Genomic DNA, 24862 nt, shown 5'->3' with positions numbered 1-24862 from the left:
ACAGGCTTCTCCTGACTCCAGTATACATTAGATAGACTCTCACAGGCTTCTCCTGACTCCAGTATACATTACATAGACGCTCACAGGATTCTCCTGACTCCAGCATACATTACATAGACGCTCACATGCTTCTGCTGAGTCCAGCATTCATTACATAGACCTTCTCCTAAGTCCGGCATACATTACATAGACTCTCACAGGCTTCTCCTGACTCCAGCATACATTACATAGACGCTCACAGGCTTCTCCTGACTCCAGCATACATTACATAGACGCTCACAGGCTTCTCCTGACTCCAGCATAAATTACATAGACGCTCACAGGCTTCTCCTGACTCCAGCATACATTACATAGACTCTCACAGGCTTCTCCTGACTCCAGCATACATTACATAGACGCTCACAGGCTTCTCCTGACTCCAGTATACATTACATAGACGCTCACAGGCTTATCCTGACTCCAGCATACATTACATAGACTCTCACAGGCTTCTCCTGACTCCAGCATACATTACATAGACGCTCACAGGCTTATCCTGACTCCAGCATACATTACATAGACTCTCACAGGCTTCTCCTGACTCCAGTATACATTACATAGACGCTCACAGGCTTCTCCTGACTCCAGCATACATTACATAGACGCTCACAGGCTTCTGCTGAGTCCAGCATACATTACATAGACGCTCACAGGCTTCTCCTGACTCCAGTATACATTACATAGACTCTCACAGGCTTATGCTGAGTCCAGCATACATTACATAGACTCTCACAGGCTTCTGCTGACTCCAGCATACATTGCATAGACGTTCACAGGCTTCTCCTGACTCCAGCATACATTACATAGACGTTCACAGGCTTCTCCTGACTCCAGCATACATTACATAGATGCTCACAGGCTTCTCCTGACTCCAGCATACATTACATAGACGCTCACAGGCTTCTGCTGACTCCAGCATACATTACATAGACACTCACAGGCTTCTCCTGACTCCAGCATGCATTACATAGACGTTCACAGGCTTCTCCTGACTCCAGCATACATTACATAGACGTTCACAGGCTTCTGCTGACTCCAGCATACATTACATAGACGTTCACAGGCTTCTCCTGACTCCAGCATACATTACATAGACGTTCACAGGCTTCTCCTGACTCCAGCATACATTACATAGACGTTCACAGGCTTCTCCTGACTCCAGCATACATTACATAGACGCTCGCAGGCTTCTCCTGACTCCAGCATACATTACATAGACGCTCGCAGGCTTCTCCTGACTCCAGCATACATTACATAGACGCTCACAGGCTTTTCCTGACTCCAGCATACATTACATAGACTCTCACAGGCTTCTGCTGAGCCCAGCATACATTACATAGACGCTCGCAGGCTTCTCCTGACTTTATCATACATTACATAGACGTTCACAGGCTTTTCCTGACTCCAGCATACATTACATAGACTCTCACAGGCTTCTCCTGACTCCAGCATACATTACATAGATGCTCACAGGCTTCTGCTGACTCCAGCATACATTACATAGACGCTCACAGGCTTCTCCTGACTCCAGCATACATTACATAGACGCTCACAGGCTTCTCCTGACTCCAGCATACATTACATAGACGTTCACAGGCTTCTCCTGACTCCAGCATACATTACATAGACGCTCGCAGGCTTCTCCTGACTCCAGCATACATTACATAGACGCTCACAGGCTTCTCCTGACTCCAGTATACATTACATAGACGCTCACAGGCTTCTCCTGACTCCAGCATACATTACATAGACACTCACAGGCTTCTCCTGACTCCAGCATAAATTACATAGACGCTCACAGGCTTCTCCTGACTCCAGCATACATTACATATATGCTCACAGGCTTCTCCTGACTCCAGCATACATTACATAGACGCTCACAGGCTTCTCCTGACTCCAGCATACATTACATAGACGCTCACAGGCTTCTCCTGACTCCAGCATACATTACATAGACGCTCACAGGCTTCTCCTGACTCCAGCATACATTACATAGACGCTCACAGGCTTCTCCTGACTCCAGCATACATTACATAGACGCTCACAGGCTTCTCCTGACTCCAGCATACATTACATAGACGTTCACAGGCTTCTCCTGACTCCAGCATACATTACATAGACGTTCACAGGCTTCTCCTGACTCCAGCATAAATTACATAGACGCTCACAGGCTTCTCCTGACTCCAGCATACATTACATAGACGCTCACAGGCTTCTCCTGACTCCAGCATACATTACATAGACTCTCACAGGCTTCTCCTGACTCCAGCATACATTACATAGACGTTCACAGGCTTCTCCTGACTCCAGCATACATTACATAGACGTTCACAGGCTTCTCCTGACTCCAGCATACATTACATAGACGTTCACAGGCTTCTCCTGACTCCAGCATACATTACATAGACGTTCACAGGCTTCTCCTGACTCCAGCATACATTACATAGACGTTCACAGGCTTCTCCTGACTCCAGCATACATTACATAGACGTTCACAGGCTTCTCCTGACTCCAGCATACATTACATAGACGCTCACAGGCTTCTGCTGACTCCAGCATACATTACATAGACGTTCACAGGCTTCTCCTGACTCCAGCATACATTACATAGACGCTCACAGGCTTCTGCTGAGTCCGGCATACATTACATAGACGCTCACAGGCTTCTCCTGACTCCAGCATACATTATATAGACGCTCACAGGCTTCTCCTGACTCCAGCATACATTACATAGACGCTCACAGGCTTCTCCTGACTCCAGCATACATTACATAGACACTCACAGGCTTCTCCTGACTTTATCATACATTACATAGACGCTCACAGGCTTCTGCTGACTCCAGCATACATTACATAGACGCTCACAGGCTTCTCCTGACTCCAGCATACATTACATAGACGCTCACAGGCTTCTCCTGACGTTAGCATACATTACATAGACGCTCACAGGCTTCTCCTGACTCCAGCATACATTACATAGATGCTCACAGGCTTCTCCTGACGTTAGCATACATTACATAGACGCTCACAGGCTTCTCCTGACTCCAGCATACATTACATAGACGCTCACAGGCTTCTCCTGACTCCGGCATACATTATATAGACGCTCACAGGCTTCTCCTGACTCCAGCATACATTACATAGACGCTCACAGGCTTCTCCTGACTCCAGCATACATTACATAGACACTCACAGGCTTCTCCTGACTTTATCATACATTACATAGACGCTCACAGGCTTCTGCTGACTCCAGCATACATTACATAGACGCTCACAGGCTTCTCCTGACTCCAGCATACATTACATAGACGCTCACAGGCTTCTCCTGACGTTAGCATACATTACATAGACGCTCACAGGCTTCTCCTGACTCCAGCATACATTACATAGACGTTCACAGGCTTCTCCTGACTTTAGCATACATTACATAGATGCTCACAGGCTTCTCCTGACTCCAGCATACATTACATAGACGCTCACAGGCTTCTCCTGACTCCAGCATACATTACATAGATGCTCACAGGCTTCTCCTGACTCCAGCATACATTACATAGATGCTCACAGGCTTCTCCTGACTCCAGCATACATTACATAGACGCTCACAGGCTTCTCCTGACTTTAGCATACATTACATAGACGCTCACAGGCTTCTCCTGACTCCAGCATACATTACATAGACGCTCACAGGCTTCTCCTGACTCCAGCATACATTACATAGATGCTCACAGGCTTCTCCTGACTCCAGCATACATTACATAGACACTCACAGGCTTCTCCTGACTTAATCATACATTACATAGATGCTCACAGGCTTCTCCTGACTTTATCATACATTACATAGACGCTCACAGGCTTCTGCTGAGTCCAGTATACATTACATAGACGCTCACAGGCTTCTGCTGAGTCCAGCATACATTACATAGACGTTCACAGGCTTCTGCTGACTCCAGCATACATTACATAGACGCTCACAGGCTTCTCCTGACTCCAGCATACATTACATAGACGCTCACAGGCTTCTCCTGACTCCAGCATACATTACATAGACGCTCGCAGGCTTCTCCTGACGTTAGCATACATTACATAGACACTCACAGGCTTCTCCTGACTTTATCATACATTACATAGACGCTCACAGGCTTCTGCTGAGTCCAGTATACATTACATAGACGCTCACAGGCTTCTCCTGACTCCAGCATACATTACATAGACGCTCGCAGGCTTCTCCTGACGTTAGCATACATTACATAGACACTCACAGGCTTCTCCTGACTTTATCATACATTACATAGACGCTCACAGGCTTCTGCTGAGTCCAGTATACATTACATAGACGCTCACAGGCTTCTCCTGACTCCAGCATGCATTACATAGACGTTCACATTCTTCTGCTGAGCTCAACAAATGTCAACTTAATACTTAAAGGGGTTCTCCAATATCTAAAATATCCTCCCCAATGCCCGGGCCCATGTATGCATTATACTCACCTGCTTCCGGGCACCTGAGTATCTTTGGATCCCTGCACGGCTGCCGCTGCATCTCCCCATTGGCTCGGATCAAAACATCCGCCCATGGGTGGAGGGGGGCTGTTAATAGCAAGATGCAAGATGCAATGGGGATGATGTTTTTAATCGAAAATAACGGAATCGAAAATAATGGAAATGGCTCAAACAGATGCCAAATGTGCATAACTGATGCAAAAGTTTCAGTTTTGTTTTTCCTGTTCTTCTAATGGTTTAAACTTTCCTTTATTTGGGCAGCTATTTTTTCTTGAACTGGAGGGTCACATTAAGTGTTAGGGCTCATGCACACGAACATAGTCTTTTTTTCTGTGTCCATTTTATTTATTGTCCGCATTACAGCCAAGGATAAGACTGTACTATCGGGGGCCAGCTGTTCCATTTTGCAAAATGCAGAATGCACACTGCCGGTATCCATGTTTCCCAGGATTTGCAATTTATGCAACGCAACGGTTGTGTGGATGAGCTTTTGGGTTCATGTTTGTTACATCTATTAGATCGGCAGCTATTTTTTCTGGCTGGCCGTCATCAAAAAGAAAGGAATTAAAAGGCAGAAGTTTTGAATAATCTGATGGTGCATTAATTGAGGAATTTTACATAAATGTGTTCTGATGGAATCAAGAGAAAAGTTTTATCTCAACACAAGTTTGCAGGTTGTATCAGGGATGAAATGAGAATTTACCATGTCTTATCGGTCAGGTTTTATTTTCTATCACATCATACGCATTTTAGACAGAAGAGAGAAAAGCGATCACATATTACAACCCTAGAGCAGCTGCAGGCAAAGCTCACTGAGCGTCTGCTGAAGAACCTGCTGGGAAAAGTAGCTTCAGAACAGCTGGAGAAGCCCTTGATGTGGACTTCAAAATGTATTTACATAGAAGTAATGTCAACTGAACCAAAAAGTGAGTCTTCATTACTTTGCTGGCTCTTTCCTTGCAGTGTGGAATATGCTTGAAGTGCTTGTGTAATGCAACACTGGTGTTCTGTCTTCATACACGTTCACACAGTGTGCAATCTGACATTCAGCATAGACCATTCCTGTCTTCCAAATAAGAGGACTGTTCTTTGTAGTCTAACTTGTTTATTAGTAAAACAGTATTGTTGATTGGTAAAACTAAAAGAATACAAATAGCAAGTATAAGTATAAAGTATAGATAGCATGTACTGTAACATTTGCATTAACACTGAAGCACATGGTAAAATGGCTGCCTGTACATAAGATTACATGTCTAGATAACAGTAGTAACAACTCCATGAGTAACAATTACAACTAGCTGAACAGCTCTGCATAACATAATATCCCTGAGACAAAGGTAGATCTCTCACCAGAAATTATTTTACAAGGATGGTGGAGTTTGAGAAGGAGATATGCAAAAGGACATATCTGCTGATGTGTCCTGGAGACTGGAGACTTCTCTTTCCTAGGATGCTTTTCACTCCCACAATGCAGTGCACCACCCATAACGCAGTAGTCTTTGTAACAGGAAAAACAAAGTGTAATACAACTTAACACCGCTAGATAGTGCTATTACCACATTAAACAGTTCACAATTATCCTGACCCTGGCAGAATTAAATATAATAATTTTCTAATCCTGCTGGACAAAACAACTGGCTTATCTTCAGTTATGCTCACACAGAGTTTTATTTAAATTTTTATTTATTTTTTGCTTTTTTTGAGGCGTGGACATTGCAGCTTCCTATTGAGTAAAATGGGATTTGTCCCCAAAATACATGTAAAATCTACTAGCAAAATGTGCTCCATTGATTCCCATGGGAATTATTTACCATAGTTTATACTGCCTACAATGATGGTGTGCAGTTAAAATCTATTATCCAGGAAATCTGTGAGCAGATCTGCTGCATGTACAACTGCAAGTGTGCTGCAGAAATCTGAGGATCAGCTTTCAATTACATAGTAACATAGTGTATAAGGCTGAAAAAAGCCATCTGTCCATCCAGTTCAGCCTGTTATCCTGCAAGTTGATCCAGAGGAAGGCAAAAAAAAAACTGTGAGGTAGAAGCCAATTTTCCCCACTTTAGGGAAAAAAATTCCTTCCTGACTCCAATCAGAATAACTCCCTGGATCAACGACCCCTCTCTAGTAGCTAAAGCCTGTAATATTATTACACTCCAGAAATACATCCAGGCCCCTCTTGAATTTCTTTATTGTACTCACCATCACCACCTCCTCAGGCAGAGAGTCCCATAGTCTCACTGCTCTTACCGTAAAGAATCCTCTTCTATGTTTGTGTACAAACCTTCTTTCCTCCAGACGCAGAGGATGTCTCCTCGTCACAATCACAGTCCTGGAGATAAATAGATGATGGGAGTAATCTCTGTACTGAACCCTGATATATTTATACATAGTTATTAGAGTCGTCTTTTATCTAATGTGAATAACCCTAATTTTGATCATCTTTCTGGGTACTGTAGTCCACCTATTCCAGTTACTACTTTAGTTGCCCTCCTCTGAACCCTCTCCAGCTCTGCTATGTCTGCCTTGTTCACAGGCTGCCGTGTCACTGTGGTTTATGTGGCAAATATACATCGAGTCTTTCCAACATGTCTGTTCAACATGTGAAAATTCTAGGCTAACAGAGTAGACCTGAATGAGGGACATAACAGATTATGGAACGTAGACAACCACAATGCGGCAACTGCACTACAAGTCGGCAGTACTTCAGACAATTACAAAAACGAAACCTGGGGGGAGAGGAGTTAAAAGAAAAATTTCAATTTGGACAACAAGTTGAGACCTTTAAAGTTTTCCCCCTTCGCCAACCAGATGGAAGATCTGCCTAGACCATGAGATGTTCCAGTGGGGCACCTAGTCGCAAGTCATGGTATTGGATTTCAGGACTACTTATAAATCAGAAATAAAAGGGAGGAGATATCTATCTCTAGGATTAGCCATCAATTGCTAATCAGTGAGGATCCACCTTTTTGGTTCATCACCAATCTTCAGGATAAAGAAGTGTCACAGGAGTCATTGTCACAGCTCTTTCCTAAACATCAGGACTCTTATCCTCCCATTGTGACGGGAACAGCCTCATTTATTTAAATGTGCAAGGAAGACCAAGAGGAGCTAGATTACTTTGTTCTCAGGATCATCAACTGGCCCCAACAAATATAATGTTTTTGGGTATTTTTTTTAAGCTTACCCTCTTATGCTGTATTTAAAGATGGATGCTGATTGCGTTAATGCTAGTAATATACTTAGCATCCAATACTTTAGTCATTTAAGGCATACCAACCTTTCGTGGTGAAGCTTACAAGTGGTTAGCCTTACAGTAGGTTTTCTTGGCAATGGCATCAGTACTAAAGGGGCTTTCAAGATAATTACCTTCTGTGGGCAATGTTGGTGGCATCCCATACATTAAATCCTTAAGTTGGTTGTTGCACTTGGCAGTACCTTCTGTTTGATACTATGGTTTATCATGTAGTGCCCAAAAAGTATGACCATACAGTGCCCAAAAATGAATGCCAGTCAGCCATCTAAGTAACTCAAGCTAATCAATATACAGTTAGCTTTGTTCAAAGTGTGGGATGAGGGGTTCTAGCTCAGAGTTGTCAGGCCATCAGAACCAGTGGAACTGCCTTCCATAGTGACAGGTGATGCCACCGTCATTGAAGGGTCATTCACACCCCCCCCCCCCCCCCCACTAAGATCAGCCCTGATCCCATAATGTGCTTTAACAGCTTTAACCTACATAATACTCTCCCACACTGCAAGCCATTAAAAAAACGGACAGGCCCAAGGATCATGTAGCCCTTTTCCCCAGAATAGTGGTGGAGCATCCAACACAGATATATTTCCATTTCTCTACAACGTTATTTCCACTCAGGGTTCAAAATTGCTGATTTGGCTGATAAGGTAAGAAAAAGGGGAAACTAAACGTGACTGGCACCATATTACGTTGATGTAGTATACTAATAAAGGATCACGTCATCGTAATATTGTGATAGTTGACTGACCATGCTCCCTCAGTCCACTGAAGCCCTCATGTGCACGAAGAATAAAAGTCTTATTACTCTGGAATGTCTCCACCGATTTCCCCAAGAAAGGTATCAGTTTGATTAGCACGATCAACTCTACCAGGCAGTATCCCGGATGTAATTGGGTGGATCCGGCTGATAAGTGCTTTATAAAAGTTTGCATAGACAGAACCGTGGCACTAGAGGAACATACGAGTTTTTGGTCTTTTATACAACCCTAGTTTTTGTCGCTTTACCCCCAGTGACATCTATAGCAAATTATGAAAGGTATGGAACTTCATGATAGGTCTAGCGCAATCGACTGCAGTGTCTCAAGATGTACGTAGTGAAATAAGGATGCATTATGTCGAATGTATGGCTCGTGTTTAGTAGGCGCATCACGAATTTGCGCTATATTTCTGTCGTACAGTGATTGATATTAGAGCCCCGTTGAGTCTGCCAGTGTCATATGAGATTCATAGCGTAAGGTAACAGATTTGCTATGGGGGATGAGGCGATGATGTGTTGACCAGAGGTTCTCCAAGCTCATATTTCCCATTTAGAAAACATTTTCCGATATCTCCAGGAACATATTTCCAGCACAGAAGATTCAGTTCACAGAATAACCGTTTAATTTCACCTTACGCTGTTAAATAAACAGGCTGGGGAAAAATTGGGTACAAGTTCACTCAATGCTTTGCATCATGAAATTGTACATTTTCATCCTGATATCGGAAACGGTCAGCTGTTCCTTCTAGACTCTGCTTCAAGGGAAAAAATGAGCTGATATTTGAAACCCCGGTTTTCACTTGTGCTCTGCCATTTATCTCCTAGGTAGCACACGTCGGCAGATATCTCTAAAACCGCAGGAACTGAGCTGAGGCTAAAGAGCTGTTTGCAGAAAATAATAGGAATTTCATTTGTTTGGGGGGGGGGACGATATAGAAGCGTGTGATACAGTCCCCGGGAGTGACACAGAAGTCATGTCCAAAAATGTGAAATGACAATTATAGGACAGGACAGGAGGCTAGAACAGAATATTGGATTATTGCACTGGAGCACTAATGGGCATTTACCAAAAAATAATGAGGCGACATCTAAAGCAGGAGAGGGGCAAGAAGAGGAGTGCCATTAGAATGTTCTTTTAGATGCCTTGGTAGTAGGCTAAGGAGTGGAAAAATCTACAGTAGGGGACTTTAATTGGGTTATCCCTTGAATAATGTAAAAAATTTAAGATCAGGCTTCATAAAGTACATGACAATCTATTTCTAACAACCGGCCCTGTACCTCACATGGATCCAGAGATATTTCCATTCATTGATCCTAATCCTCTGCAGCTGCGGGGCTTGGTGTCCTTTCTCAAGGGGTGTGTACTTTCTGCTGCAGCTCTTACCCAACCACAGCTCAGGGATTGTGTGCTTTGTGCTGCATCTGTCTCTATAGCACAATTCAGGGGGCATGCCCTTTCTGCTGCATCTAAGGAGGTGTGTCCTTTCTGCTGCATATCGCTCTGTTTCAAAGTCTGGGGGGGGTATGTCCTTTCTCAGGGAGTGTGTCCTTACTCACGGGGGCATGCAAAGGAGGCATGTCCTTTCTGCTGCAGCTCTCTCACTTTTACAGTTCAGGGGGTATGTCCTTTCTCAGGTGGCATGCCTTTTCTGCTGCAGCTCTCTTCCTATCATAGCTCGGGGGGCATACCTTTCTGCTGCAACTCAGGGGGCATGCCCTTTCTGCTGTAAACTTAGGGGGTATGTCCTTTGTTAGAGAGTTTGCAGCGCTCTCTCTCTCTATCACAGCTCAGGGTGCTCAAATAGTGGCTTTTGTTCCAGGTTTCAAAATTTTACAAAAAAAATGACATTCTGTGGATCTGAAATCATATGGCTGAGATCTTGTCCTATTTGCTGCCTCTGTAATGCACTGCAGTTTGCAGAGTATCCACCCTTTAGGCCCCTTGCAGACGAGCGTTCCTCCCGCAGCGAGTCCGCATCGCAGCACCCAGCCTGACCTCCCAGCACTGACGGGATTCACATAGCATTATGCCAGTGTTATCTAATACATTACAGAACTGTAAGGGTTACATAGCATCATAAATCAATATAATGCTATGTGACCCCCAGCAGCGCTGGGAAGTCAGGCCAGGAGCTGCGATGCGGACTGGCTGCGGGAGTAACGCTCGTCTGCAAGGGGCCTTAGAGGTTTTCTGTTCATATCCTCCACTTGGGAATTGTAACCTAATAAAAGGAAGGTCCTCTTTCCTAATGTCTATTTATTGTCCAGACTTCTATGTAATGTACTTTTATGGAATGCTTCCATGTTATACTTCATTTTCCCTGTGGGGGCACTGCAGCAAAATTGAACACTTGCAGCCAATTTCTCCTGAATCATATATACTTTTCCTGGGGTGCTGCTGTGATCAGTTTTTTCCGGTGATGATTCTAATGAAAAGGAAATGTAAGAAGCGAACAACCCCTTTAAGCATTGATAAAAAAAAAATCTAGGACAAAGAAGATTCAAAACCCAAAAAGAATTATAATCTATACAACATGAACAAGTAGGATGGAGCTGTTTTGCCTTCCTCAGCCATCACAATACTATGTTACTGCTTGGTTCAGATGGTACTTCGTGTCTGAGGGACCATCTTTTCAGTGCTTTAGTGGTCTCTGGAAGCTACATCTGCACTATGATACAGTGGTAGCCTTGTTTTAGGTCTTTATCCATCTTGCCAGACAAGAAATATTCAGAAACAATGTGTAATACATTATGTAATGTATCCTTACATTTTTGGCCTTGCTGTTATTGCTATTATTGTGAAATGGACAGCGATCAATATGTCATCCATGGGGCCATATCAGAAATGATGTCTAATGTATCACCTATGGCTATCACGTAGAGGTTGTGGGGCAGTTATGGCTGTAAAGTTTGGGTCAACGGAGACCAATGAAAGAACTGAGGATTTAGGATAATAGGCAGAAATTGGCAAAATAAGTGCGATCTATCACTTAGATTATGAACTACTGATTCCCAGCACAAACTTGGTTTTCTTGTGTCATGCAGAGTAATGGGTTAGAGATTAGCATTGAAAAAACACTGTAGAGTCTGGCCCATCATCCCTAAGATAGAAGATACAAGGCCTGGGGTCTCCCTGTGTTAATATCTGGTTTGAGGCAGGTCATGTGGCTACTGCAACCAATGACTGACCAAAGTGACCACATGACCTATGATGCAAGGAGACCTGAGACCTGCAGTGCCCAAGGGAGAGCGATGGAGCAGAACCCAGAGGTGGACATCAAGTTTCCCTACATCGGTAACCGATTAGATAGGGGTCATATGGCCAAAACACGTTATGGGGTTAACCCATTGGTGACCCACAATGGGAATCATACTTTCTTGATCCCTGTCGCTGAATTCCGTCACCATCCCTACCCTTAGCCTTAGGGCACTGCAGGTCTTGGATCTCCACACTTTAAGATCCAATTCAACAGGGGTCACATGGCCGCTGTGGCCAGTCATTGGCTGCAGCAGCCATGTGATCTGCATCTAATTAGATGTTGACACAGAGATGCCAAAGATCTGCGGCGCCCGAGGGGGATCGATAGAGCTATAATCCAGCAGCAGGGATCAGGTAAGTATAATTCCCACCATGGGTCCGGCCACACAGAGAAGTCTGCAGGAAAGGTTCCCTGGGGTGAAGTCTACAAAATTTCAGCCATCCCTCAGATTTTGTAACATCTGTTGGTTCAAGGTGATTTTTAAGAAAATGTAGTTAGCTTTTCAAGCACCTTGGTTAGTACATGTATATAAGGGAGCTACTAGTAAGTCTGTTGTCTAATTCCGTTGCTATTATATCTATTGGCTAAATTTGTGTACATGTAATTCATTGATTATTTTTTTATATACAGTTTTATATACCTGTAGAACATTTTAAAATATTTCTCTAAAATAAAAAATATATATTATTAAGGACTGGTTGACATGAACTAAATGAAAAACCTCAGTATGAGACGATAAGATGTAGAGGTGACCGAGAAGCTGCTGAGGAATAAGTAACATTTAACCTCCTTCTAGTAACGAGGGATTTCTTGTGCAGGGGAAATGTCAGGATGCTGGCCCCTAGAGAAGATTAATGCCGAGCAGAGCCGCAGACTCCTAAGGATGGATGTATATTTATACCTACAGAACATATAAAAAAAAATTGAAAGAGAAAGTGAAATCTAAGAATAATTTTTTTCCTAGGAAAAATAATCATGTGAGAGTTAGGGTACTTTCACACTTGCGTTGTTGGATTCCGGCAAATGGATAGCATTTGCATCCAGATCCGGATGCGGATCCGACTGACAAATGCATTGAAACACCCGATCCGTCTCTCCGGTGTCACCCGGAAAAACGGATCCGGTATTTTCTTTTTCACATATTTCAAAGTCTGCCCCGGATCCGGCATTAATGTATTTCAATGGAAAATAATGCTGGATGCGGCATTCCAGCAAGTGTTCCGGAATTTTGGACGGAGATAATACTGCAGCATGCTGCTGTATTTTCTCTGGCCAAATACCATAAGAGTGACTGAACTGAAGACATCCTGATGCATACTGAACGAATTGCTCTCCATTCAGCATTAGGATAAAACTGAAGCGTTTATTGAGTTCCTAGGACGGAACTCAATACCGTAAAACTTTAACACAAGTGTGAAAGTACCCTAACTTCCAAATAGCCTTACGTTACTTTTCAACCCAATGGCCAGAGAAAGAGAACCGTCTCACTAATGACACCTTCTGGAGATGGCTACATCCAAGGCATTCACTTAGCCATCCAGAATCCTACACCATAGTGATGAGGGTTAAACACCCCGAAACAGCTGTCTGCGGGTGGATGTATGGCCTGACTATTCTCACTTGTCTTGTTTGAAAGTTTATTAAAAAGTTAGATGTCATCTCATAGGGATCCACAGTTCTCTTTCTCTGGGAGATATCTCTTTGTATATCATTTTCCCATGGAATATTGCCACTAGGTCTCTATACACAGCTGGTCTCCACAAGAAAAGCCAGTACCTCCCCTAAGCTGAACCTAAAATAAAAACACAATGTGACCATAGTGCAGCAGTCCTATGGAGTTAATTGGGGTTTCCTGGATTTTACATTGATGTCTGGACCATTGATATATGACCGGTACAGGTTCTACTCAACTGGATCTCTACTGGCCCCTGCTCAGTAGAGTGCCGCAGCCTTTTCATTACAGTACCTGACACTTAGGACACGCCATCAAAGTACGATCAGTAGACGCGTGACTCTCACAGATCAGGAGACAGAAGGGACAGCTCCATGGCCCTTTTACTGCATTACCAATCTTAGACATTGATGGCATATCGCTAGAATTTGGGCCCCCCAAAGTGATGAAACGCACACTGCGCCAGCTTGGCCACCGTCCATTCACCTTAATTGGAGTTCCGAAAATAGCTGAGAATTGGCTGGGCTATTTCTGGCAGTCCCATAGCAGTGAATGGAGAGGTGGCTGTGCATGTGTGACATGTTCTCCATTCACTGCTATGAGAGTTCCAAAAATAGCTGAGAGCTGGTTTGGCAATTCTTGAAACTCCCATAACAGTGAATGAAGGGTGGTTGCACTTGTACAGTTTGCTCTCCATGACTTTGGGGGCCCACTTTGGATATAGGAGTGGGTCCCAGAGGTGGGACCTGTACCTTTCTGATACTGATGGCATATCCTAGTGATATGCCATCAATGACGTAGATGGGAATATGCATTTGGGGATCTTGAGGATCCAATCTCTATCAATAATACATTGATTTCCTGTCCTTAGGATAGGCTATATGTATAAAGTAAGACAATAGTGGATAGCTCACTACTTATTCCCAATGGACCTGGTGCTCTAGCCTAGAAAACTGCTCACCCAAGCAGTCAAAGGGTAATGGTAAAAAGAAATGTATAAGGCTGGCACTCAACTATATGGAATCAGTTGAAAATGGCTATTTATTTAATACAACACAATTCAATAAACAATCAATAGATAAAATGTACAATACATAGTGCACAATATAAAATAGGCAATAATAAAAAACCGCAAATGATCAATGCACACGCTGTAGGCTATAATCTTGGGGGTATTGTCAAATATTCCCCAGGAGGCTCAAGATGTGTCTGAGAGATCAGATGATGTCCTCCTTGAAATGGTCCTCTAATTAAAGTGCAAGCTGGTTCCAAAGACGGCACTATGGCCGAATAGCTGACGGCTGTCGGGAAAGATATCCTGGATAGTGTGGATCTACCACGCAGTGTGTATCGGGCTGCAGGTGGGGAGTAAAGCGGGGACCGGTTTATCTTACCCTGTTGGTCGGGTCCGGTGGCTGGAGAATCTGTTCCTCCTACCGCTACTCACCACGATGCGCCGGCTTCTGCTCTCGCTGTTCGGCGTCCTCGCTCAGTGGCCACTGAGGAAGGGGAGAGACGTCCCTGAAACGCGTCTGGCGAGTTCACCCCTATAAGGAATGATCCGGAACTACCGAACAAACTTTTAAAACCTTTCGGATATTGGAGCGCTCCATAGAAATCCGTTTTGAAATCAGCCGGAGGGAAAAGCAAACCGAACTACTAAATAGGCAAGTCCCGCGAGATTATCCCCACGTGACACACTAATCTCGAGCGAGGACGCCGAACAGCGAGAGCAGAAGCCGGCGCATCGTGGTGAGTAGCGGTAGGAGGAACAGATTCTCCAGCCACCGGACCCGACCAACAGGGTAAGATAAACCGGTCCCCGCTTTACTCCCCACCTGCAGCCCGATACACACTGCGTGGTAGATCCACACTATCCAGGATATCTTTCCCGACAGCCGTCAGCTATTCGGCCATAGTGCCGTCTTTGGAACCAGCTTGCACTTTAATTAGAGGACCATTTCAAGGAGGACATTATCTGATCTCTCAGACACATCTTGAGCCTCCTGGGGAATATTTGACAATACCCCCAAGATTATAGCCTACAGCGTGTGCATTGATCATTTGCGGTTTTTTATTATTGCCTATTTTATATTGTGCACTATGTATTGTACATTTTATCTATTGATTGTTTATTGAATTGTGTTGTATTAAATAAATAGCCATTTTCAACTGATTCCATATAGTTGAGTGCCAGCCTTATACATTTCTTTTTATATGTATAAAGTCTTGTGAAACCTCTTTAATGGATATTCCTTTGTGTGGAGTCTTTATATCTGGCAGTATACAGTACAGTAAATTCATTGAGTTGACGACGACTAGTGAAAGGCTATCCCTGTTTTAACTAGCTGCTGTTTATGGATCTCATTAGTATCATATTGTGTCTTTATTTAATACTTTGAGAGCGCAGTGCAACGGTCATTTCTTAATAAGCCAGGTTTCAAAGGGGTATCTGTATATTGCCCAGAATAGTGAAGGTATTAGAATGTTAATGAACTGAGCATTCAACTCCTAGACATACACCCTTGTGCACTCAGAGTACTTATTAAAGTACTCACACAGAGACCATAAGAGGATCCAACAGCAGCTAGCCAATTTGTTGATGGTTTCAATGCAAAAACAGAAGACTTGTTACAAGTTCAACATACAATATATACTTACTGGAGTGGATGATATATTACAAAATGTTTTTATTTATTTTTGTCCAAAGCCAATGTTACACAACAAGGGAACTTCACTATAATGTTATCTATATATATGTATGTATGTCTGTTCCGCGATCACTCAAAAACGCAACCATCGATTTCAACGCAACTTGGTATACACATTCCTTGCTACCTGGAAAAAAATTGTGTGGGAGTCTCAGCTCTCTAGGACGTACTGTTCCTGAGATATTCCCAAAAAATGACCTGCATTAGCCAATACAAGCCCCCAACTGCCATACACACGGTCACATGTCCCTTATCAGCCAATAGAAGCTCGCAGGCCCTTACTCTTCACATACACACAGATTTACTCCAGGTTTCCATAACAACCCAGCCATTTTTATTCACTACTGTAGGTCATCTTTAGGATAGCGCTACACGACGACATGTGTCGCGCAACAACGAGTCGCACGACACATAGGGCACAACTACACTGCTACATGTGTCGCGCAACAAATTTTATAATGATAGTCTATGGTGTTGCACTGCGACACGTGGCATGCTGTGATCTTGGATGGATTTTTTGCAACTGTCGTGTCACAGTCGCAGCATGTCACATGTCTCAGTGCAACATCATAGACTATCATTATAAAAATTGTTGAGACAAAATGTCACACGTGTAGCCCTAGCATTAAAGGGGCAGGCACTGTGGAGGTCACTGTTAAAGAGGCATTCACTGTGGATGTTACTGTTAAGGGGGCAGGCCACTGTGGAGGTCACTGTTAAAGGGGCAACTGCTGTGGAGGTCACTGTTAAGGCAGCAGGGTACTGTGGAGGTCACTGTTAAGGGGGCGGGCCCCTGAGGAGGTCACTGTCAAGGGAGTGGAGTGCTGTGAAACTCACTGTTAAAGGGGCGGGCTGCTGTGAAGGTCGAGGTTAAGGGGATGGGCTGCTGTGGAGGTCCCATTTTTAAGGAGAAGGGGCACTGTAGGGGGTCAGTGTTAAGGGGTGGGGGACTGTGGAGTTCCCTGTTAAAGGGGCAGGGTGCTGTAGAGGTCACAGTTATGGGGGATACTGTTCATCTTTTAACAACACACACAAACATCAAATGAAATACATGAAATATACCCGTGCGAAGCCGGTCCTTCTGCTAGTAAGATATAAAAAATAGAGTTAATTTGAAATGTTCAGAATTGTTCTATTTATTTAATTATTATTTTTTTTATCAAGTTTGTCTGAAATCATCTGTTAAAAATTTTTTATTTTTTATTTTTATTTTTTTTATCATTTACACGGTTGTGTAGAATTGAGCTTCATCGGCTAAATCTTAAAAGGAAGACTGTTCCATACTGAATGCTATATGATTATACAGGACATCAAGGAGTTACATAGCAGCAAGTGTGTTTTTGAGTCTGGCAATTCCAGGCAATACTGTAGAAATATGCTAGGAGGCAGGCGCTGTTCCATTATGTAATATTAATTGGTTTTATTAATTTTTTGTTATTTATGCTTACTAAATATTTCAGCTTTTTATTATTACAGAGAAAAATATTTAAGGAACATTATGTGCAAAACAAATACATTGTGTTATTTTTAGGGCAGGTTCTAAGGAGGAGGTGTATGACACAGGAGTTCAAGGAACATCAAAGAGAGAATATCGGTGTCATGCTCCATCCTTTCAGGCCCTGCACTAGACATAACACAGTGTGTTCCTTTAAAACTAGTGTAAAGATTGTTGTTGATATTGGTTGATACCATTGGTGAACGCATCAGTGCACTGGTTTTGAGAGATATCTGCTCATTGTATTTGTATAATCATTTATAATTAGAGTGATACATAAAGTTTTAGAAATGGTTGCATCTCCACTCAAAATCTTATGATTAAGGACATGTCCACTATACTCTCTTAAGGCTTATCTACCAAACTCTTAAAACTCTCTTAAGGATTATCTAAAAATAAGTTGACACCACAGGTCACTTTACCACTCCACAGGGCAGGTCTTCCATGCCAAGGAAGACCTTCACAAACAAACGATGATGGGTTGAGGGTGGGAGGGAGGTATGAGGGATTTGGTGTTTGGACGTTCTTGATGTTTATTAACTGGTGTGCTGTGGTGATGTGGTGATGTGGCGTAATTCTATACAGCAGTGGATTTAGTGATGTGCCGTGCTGTGTAGTCACAGTGGACTGTGTTTCCATTTCTGTGATTTGAAGGCCATCCTTATTGCAGCACCGGTAGATTAAAATATTTACTAATATTAATTCATCTTTGAGTATTTTTATTGGTGATTTAGTCTTTCTACATTTTACTTTACAAGTGATTTTGTCTAAATTGAATTGAATTTAAATTGTTCAAATTGAAAGATGGGCATCACCAAGCAGGAGAGAATAAAAAAATAGTTGAAAGTTAAGATTAAGATTTTTGCTCGTTGTTAATTTGACCAGATCAATACATGTTTTTTTCACAGCTCATATTACATATCTCTTATATTATAGTGGTTCCATTCATTTTGCTTGCTAGAAAGTAGATTTTTAGAAATCTAATAGACATCTCCTAACCTTTCCATCCAGATTGTCCAAACATTTAGCTTATATGGATAATTGTCAGTTGGTGACACATCTATCCACCTTTTGACCTCTTGTCGATCTTCCGCACCAGGACAACAAGCACTTTCAGGAAAATATTAAATTCCATGCTGAGAGGTTTCCCACCTTGAAAGATGTTTGTGGTCCAGTTTTTTGGCCAACATGTTCAGACTTCATTCTATTAATATGATAGATTTGTAGAGATTTTCCGAATCCTCCAACTTTGAGTATCCTATCTAAATAATCTCAAATTAATTTACTATCTAAAACAAATCATCTCAAAGTTTATATTTTTTTTCTGCTGTAAAAAAATAAACAAACAAAACTGAAAGATTTTTTTTATAAGGGTAATTCTGCACTTCAGTTTTTACAATTTAACATAGCAGTACTGTAGATAAACAGTTACAGTATCTTACATCTATCTTTAGACCTCCTGAGCTTAATCATATAGACCCCATTGGCAGTATCTAAACAGTTACCACTCTAAGGATGATAAGGAGGTTTCCCCCCTTGGAGGATCTCTGTGTCCCAAAATCTTTCATTTCCTTCCACTAGATCTACTCATTATCTGCCTCATCCACCAACCAATTAGCATCCAGTCTACAGCTATATGCTACTTAATTCTGTTATTCTCAATATTCAGAGAACTTCTGGAAGTCTCTCAACATTGACATTCATCCAAGTTATGCATTGGCTGACTGCAGACTGTTGTCTGCCAAAAAGTTGGCCTGTCAGGTTGGATTTTTTGGACTGTTTTCAGCTGAAAATGCAAGTCTATGGCTGAATGCAGCCAATCATTTGCTACTTCATGCAAGACCACTCAGTCTTTTTTTCATTTATTTTTTATTTTTATATAAATACCTTTAATACTATCTGTCTCATCTGACAACTGATAAGCATCTAAGCCTCTACTTGACCCAAACATTTAAATAATTACATTATTAAACTAGATTTTTAGAAATGATCTACATGTTAACTCTTTTAGTCAAATTACCTAGGATTTTATCATGTATATTTGTTCTTCCAAAATCATTTTGAGAATCATGCATCCTGCTATTTAATTCTTAATGTTTAACAGTAGCCAAGGATGGACAGCTGTCTGATGGCTGTGAGACATCTATCTGTCTTTGGATTTCTCAAGGCCTCTTCAGTGGCACCTAAACAGCAACACTGAAATGGGTTTTCATGAGCTTTGTCTCTTTTAAGTAGGTCCCCTACTGAGTAATACCTAAGAAAATAATCATGCTAACCTGATTCCAACTGCTTCGGCCAGCTCCTTAACTCCATTTGTTGATTTTCCATTCCATGGCTTGTTCACTTCTGGCAGGGGTATGGATGGGGTCATGTGCACTTCCGCAGGCAAAGACTGGCCTGCAGCCTGGTGACACCACTAAGGCCATTCATTGGCATTCATGTGACCTTATCCATACTCCTGCCAAAATGAAACAAGCCGTGGACCAGAAAATCACTGAACGGAGCCAAGGCAGCTGACCAGAGTGGCATGAAGTAGTTTAGTATTATTTTTTTTCTTAGGTACCCCATGCCACTTAAGAATGGACCAAATCCCATAAAAACTATTAAATTAAAAGATTAGGTTCATTGCCTATGTTTCTTACGGTAAATATGTCTGTGACCCAATAACTCGCCTTTCCTTCCAATGATTTCTCTCTTCCACCAATCGATTAGCATCTAGTGTTCAACTTGAGCCATCTATTTAGGACATGTATGGCCAGCACTCATTGATAAACTACCATACTACTCTTAAGACTAATAATACAATTAGCAATGTGAATAAAAGACAAGTAGCACTATAACTCTTGCTCACATCTGGTATTGTTTAGCACAGCCTGAAATGACCTGAGCTGAAAGAAAAATAGACCCCAACAAACGCCAATACTTTCCTCATTTGCTTTTAATAAGGCTGGCAACGTCTTTGGTATCCGAGCCAGTAAAACATACCCCACTGTTCCCTTTTGTGAAAGTGCACGACATCCTGGCTCCTAACAATTTAAAAGACAAGGTGGAAAAAAAGAAATGCTTACATCGGCCCAGAAATAAGAGACCTGGGCCAAGAAAAGAGGGTAGGAAACAGTGCAGGTCATTATGGTTATCTGCATTGGATGATTAATCTTAGACTCCAATCCCACCCAAAAAAATGCAGAAAACAGTCAATGCAATTAGCCACAAGGGAAGACTCTTACAAAACATGTTAGGCGTGCAGGCAATTTCTCATTTGCAAACCATAATTAATTTGATGTTTAGATTAATTTCTTTTGTTCTCCCAAAGGTGCAATGAAGGCATTTTTTCATTACAATGAAGTTGATGGCTTATTGGGAAAATAAATCTAAATGACAGTTATGCTACTGACTTTAACACTGGCCAAACACACTTCAAACAGTACATAGAAAGAAAATAAAATTAATATCATGTTTAGTAACCCTTTCCTGGTATATCCATCATGTTGTCCATAAGAGGAAGCCATTTTGCAGTTGGAGCCATATTCAAGACAACAATTAAAAACAGACTGAGCCCTCGTAATAATTGCATCTGACCTTCTTATAACCTATTAGTATATTTTGAAATACACTAAAACACAAATGTACTAAAATAGTAATATTTTGATATTAAGACATGCCCTCCAATATGGCTATTTGTTAAACCTTAATTTATAGAATCAAGCAATGTCAAGATGTTGATTAGTTTGTTCTCTACTTTATTAAGAATGCTTCAGTTAGAAGCTGGCTTATTCCAAAAGCAAAATGTCAATTCAAAGAAATTGTGAAACAACTAAGAATAGAAAAAGGATCACTATATAGAAACCAATTCTGTACTTTTAGCCTATAATGACCCACACCAACCATAAATGGTAATTATTTAAAAAATGTCCAGTTGCTGCACTGAGAAAGCCAGGGCAGTTCTGCAGGTGTTGAGGTGTCCATCACCACCTCTATTATCACACACCAAAAATGTAAATAAAGAGCAATCCCAGATGAGAAACTACAATGGAATCTAGATTCAAAAAGTATATAGGCTTCTAGGAAAGTTCTCAGTTTTTTGGGAAAGGATTACGGTTCTTGGATGGTTCTTAGTCCTATTTTTTTTATAAAACAAACTAGTATGTAATCAACCACCAATCATCTAAATCTTTGTACTTTTTATCGTTATCTTTATATAAACTTGCTATCATAGCCAATTTTAGATCGGCTGCATCTGTATTTTCATTTGTGATCGTTCATGGCCACAAATAGTGAAATTATTTTTTCTATCAGTTTCCCAATGGCCTTTTATTTAGACCATAATTTAGACCTAAATGACATGAATCTTAGCACCTTCAGCCTGTCACTAAGGGCTCATTTTCACATTTTGAGGAACCTCATCCTGACACTGAGCACACCACTTTTGTTCTATCAGGCTTCATTTTGACTTCCCCTTCCAGAGCCAAAATCACCTAAGAAACAATATTGAGACATCAACTAAGTTATTGTAAATGCACAACTCATGAGGATCCCATGCAAACATTTGAATATAATACAAAGGAAAGGAAAGACCCAACTCTTTAAGCAAGTAGATCACAATTGATATCAGTAGTTAAAGTTGACGCAATTTTCTAAAAGACCAATAACAATTTAATATTATTAGTAAGAACATCCTCAGCCTGAAGCTGATCACACCACTTTTGATCCACCATTCTTCATTTTGTCTTCCTAATATATGACCATAAAACCTTTCTGAAAGTTATCTTAAATGCAAAACTCTTGAGGAGCCTTTGCAGACAAATAGAAATATTACAAAACACAGGAAAACTCAAGCATTTAAGCTAGTAGATTGCAAGTGATATCAGTAGTTAAAGTTGACACAATCTTTTCCCAAGACCATTCTTATTCGTAGAACATGTTTTATGTCATTAACAAAACTTTACAGGGAGGGAGGTGTCCTACTTATTCTTCCTATTAAAAACATATTATTAGTATTATTTGTCATTAAACCACTACTTATTCTAAGACATTATCACCACTAATTGGAAAGAATCTCTTTCCAAGCATACTTGTTAATTGCCATACAAATGCTCAAGGACGACTGTGTAGTTCAAAATAGGCCCTTACAGAGCAAACAGAATTGTCAACAGGTGTGCCGAGCGGGTGAATACTGAGAAATTCTGTTATTTCTCAGGGTAATGACTAAGAAGAATCAATGACTTCAGTGGTTAACATGGTATCAAGTATGCAGGTGTCTCTATTGTTCATGCCTTTGAAGGAGAACTCAGGCAGAAACCCTTGGCTGAACAATCTGGTGCAGGTTAGAAAGCCAAGAACTATATCATGTGGAACATTTACGTTCTACTGTGCCAAACGGTTGAAAGTAACTTTTCTACAAGTTCATTCACCATCTGCAAGGACAAATTATGAGACTTTATCTCATTTATTCCCTTATATTACCAAATATATTCATTCTAAGTTTATGTAAAATTTAGTCTACAATGCTTAAAAAGATGTCCCTACATTCATAGGTCACTACACCCATAACCAACTATTACATTTCTTTATTTTGTTGTCACCCATAGCCGCCTCCTTCATGCTGAACTTACTGCAGAACTGATCGAAGAACATTGGGAGTCTTACTATCCCGCCCTTCCTAAAATGCATATGCCCCAGGGATTGCTGAATACTTTTAGTTGGTGATGTAGCAGATGGAGGAGATTGATGTCTCCTCCAGCAACTAACTTTTAACCTTCTTTTATCATAAGCTAGTGCCAAAGCTTGTCTTTTTTTTTTTACCTTGGGCAAAGGTTCCATTTTCTGCCTTAACCCTGTAATGAGATACCCTGGTCAAGGCAAATTGGCTAGGCTGAGTTATTTAAAATTTTTACTAGTGACTCCATCCATCATGTGAAAATCTAGAGTTCGAGTCTTCCGCTTAGGACCCCCCTGTGAGTTAAAGCAGAGAACCAATCTTGTCGAGCTATTCCAACTCTAATGGACTTGAGTCAGCCGTGTATTACCGACACAGCCATTTATCTGAATGGGTGTCATGTAATACTTAATTTTTCCATCAACAGCCACCACAAGGGAAAGGTGGCTGGTGGTGGCTCTGATGTGAAAAGGGTTTCTATAATGAGACAACCATTTTGGAGATAAGGATTCCATAACCCTAGGCAGTAGAGGTAAATTATAATTTTTTTTAGATACGATGGTCCATTTTTGTCATTAGTTGTTTTGTGATAATATCTATATCATAAAAGAAACATTTAGCTTCTGGCTATAGTTAACAATGTATATTATCATGAATTGACCTGGCCTCCATCTCTGTGCATCCTTCTTCAGACCTGTTCATCAAAAGATAGTATTCTATTGCATCTTTTTATAATCTTTTTAATTGATTGAGGCTTGAAACTATTGCTATTGGTTGATTTTGCCAAAGGTAAAAAAGTTGCTAAATTAAGAGTAGAAGTGGAATTATGTTAGTCTCCATAGAAGCATTGCCTATTGTTCGATAGCTCATCCTATATAACTTTAACATGTGTTTCTTCTCTCTTGCTGATTGTAAATTACTTAAAGCCATCTGATAGGGAGAGTATTTTTGGATTTGTAGCTACATTTATCTTAATCATGGGTGCTGCTTTTTAGGATATGCAATGTTTTGTAATATATCCATCTCTCATCTATCTATATTCCTCCCCATGGTCATTCTTAATGGTATCGCTCCATGTGTATTGTCCCCGGTAGCCTTCGGCTTGTTAAGCCCCCACATTGCTTCATGTTTTGACAGGTTTTGTGAGTTTTGACAATCCTGCCAGTGCCCAGGCTGCCATACAGGCTATGAATGGCTTTCAGATTGGCATGAAGAGGCTTAAAGTGCAACTGAAGAGGCCGAAAGATGCCAATCGCCCTTACTGAGACTTTTCAGGAGCTGCGGGAAACAAGGACTAGCACAGGTAAGTTACCAAGAAAACACCAAAGTACTGTAAAAAGAGGGCAGAACGTTTGATTATTACCTTTACTGAGTGAACCAAATATGCGCTTGGGTACTGTCCAGTCATAGACGCCATGGAAATCCAGAAGGTAATGTATTTAATAACAAGCACTAGTCCTATTGGAGGTTTCTGTATGAATTTTAATAATGGCTATTCGTAGAGTCTAGAGTTTTACTTG

General features: G+C 41.4%; 1 protein-coding gene across 1 annotated transcript in view; it reads left to right on the top strand.

Moving 5' to 3' along the window:
• CELF4 (CUGBP Elav-like family member 4) overlaps positions 1 to 24862 on the top strand; it is a 997927-nt gene that overhangs the window by 949925 nt on the left and 23140 nt on the right. The window contains exon 13 of the mRNA XM_044276293.1: positions 24480 to 24645. Coding sequence (XP_044132228.1) covers positions 24480 to 24607 — 128 coding nt within the window. The 3' untranslated portion in view covers positions 24608 to 24645. The remainder of the gene's footprint in view (positions 1 to 24479; positions 24646 to 24862) is intronic.

This window comes from Bufo gargarizans, chromosome 1 (assembly GCF_014858855.1).
Source record: "Bufo gargarizans isolate SCDJY-AF-19 chromosome 1, ASM1485885v1, whole genome shotgun sequence".
Taxonomy (NCBI): domain Eukaryota; kingdom Metazoa; phylum Chordata; class Amphibia; order Anura; family Bufonidae; genus Bufo; species Bufo gargarizans.
Note: the sequence above shows the minus strand (reverse complement) of the source record. Positions and strands in the feature narration are given on the sequence as shown.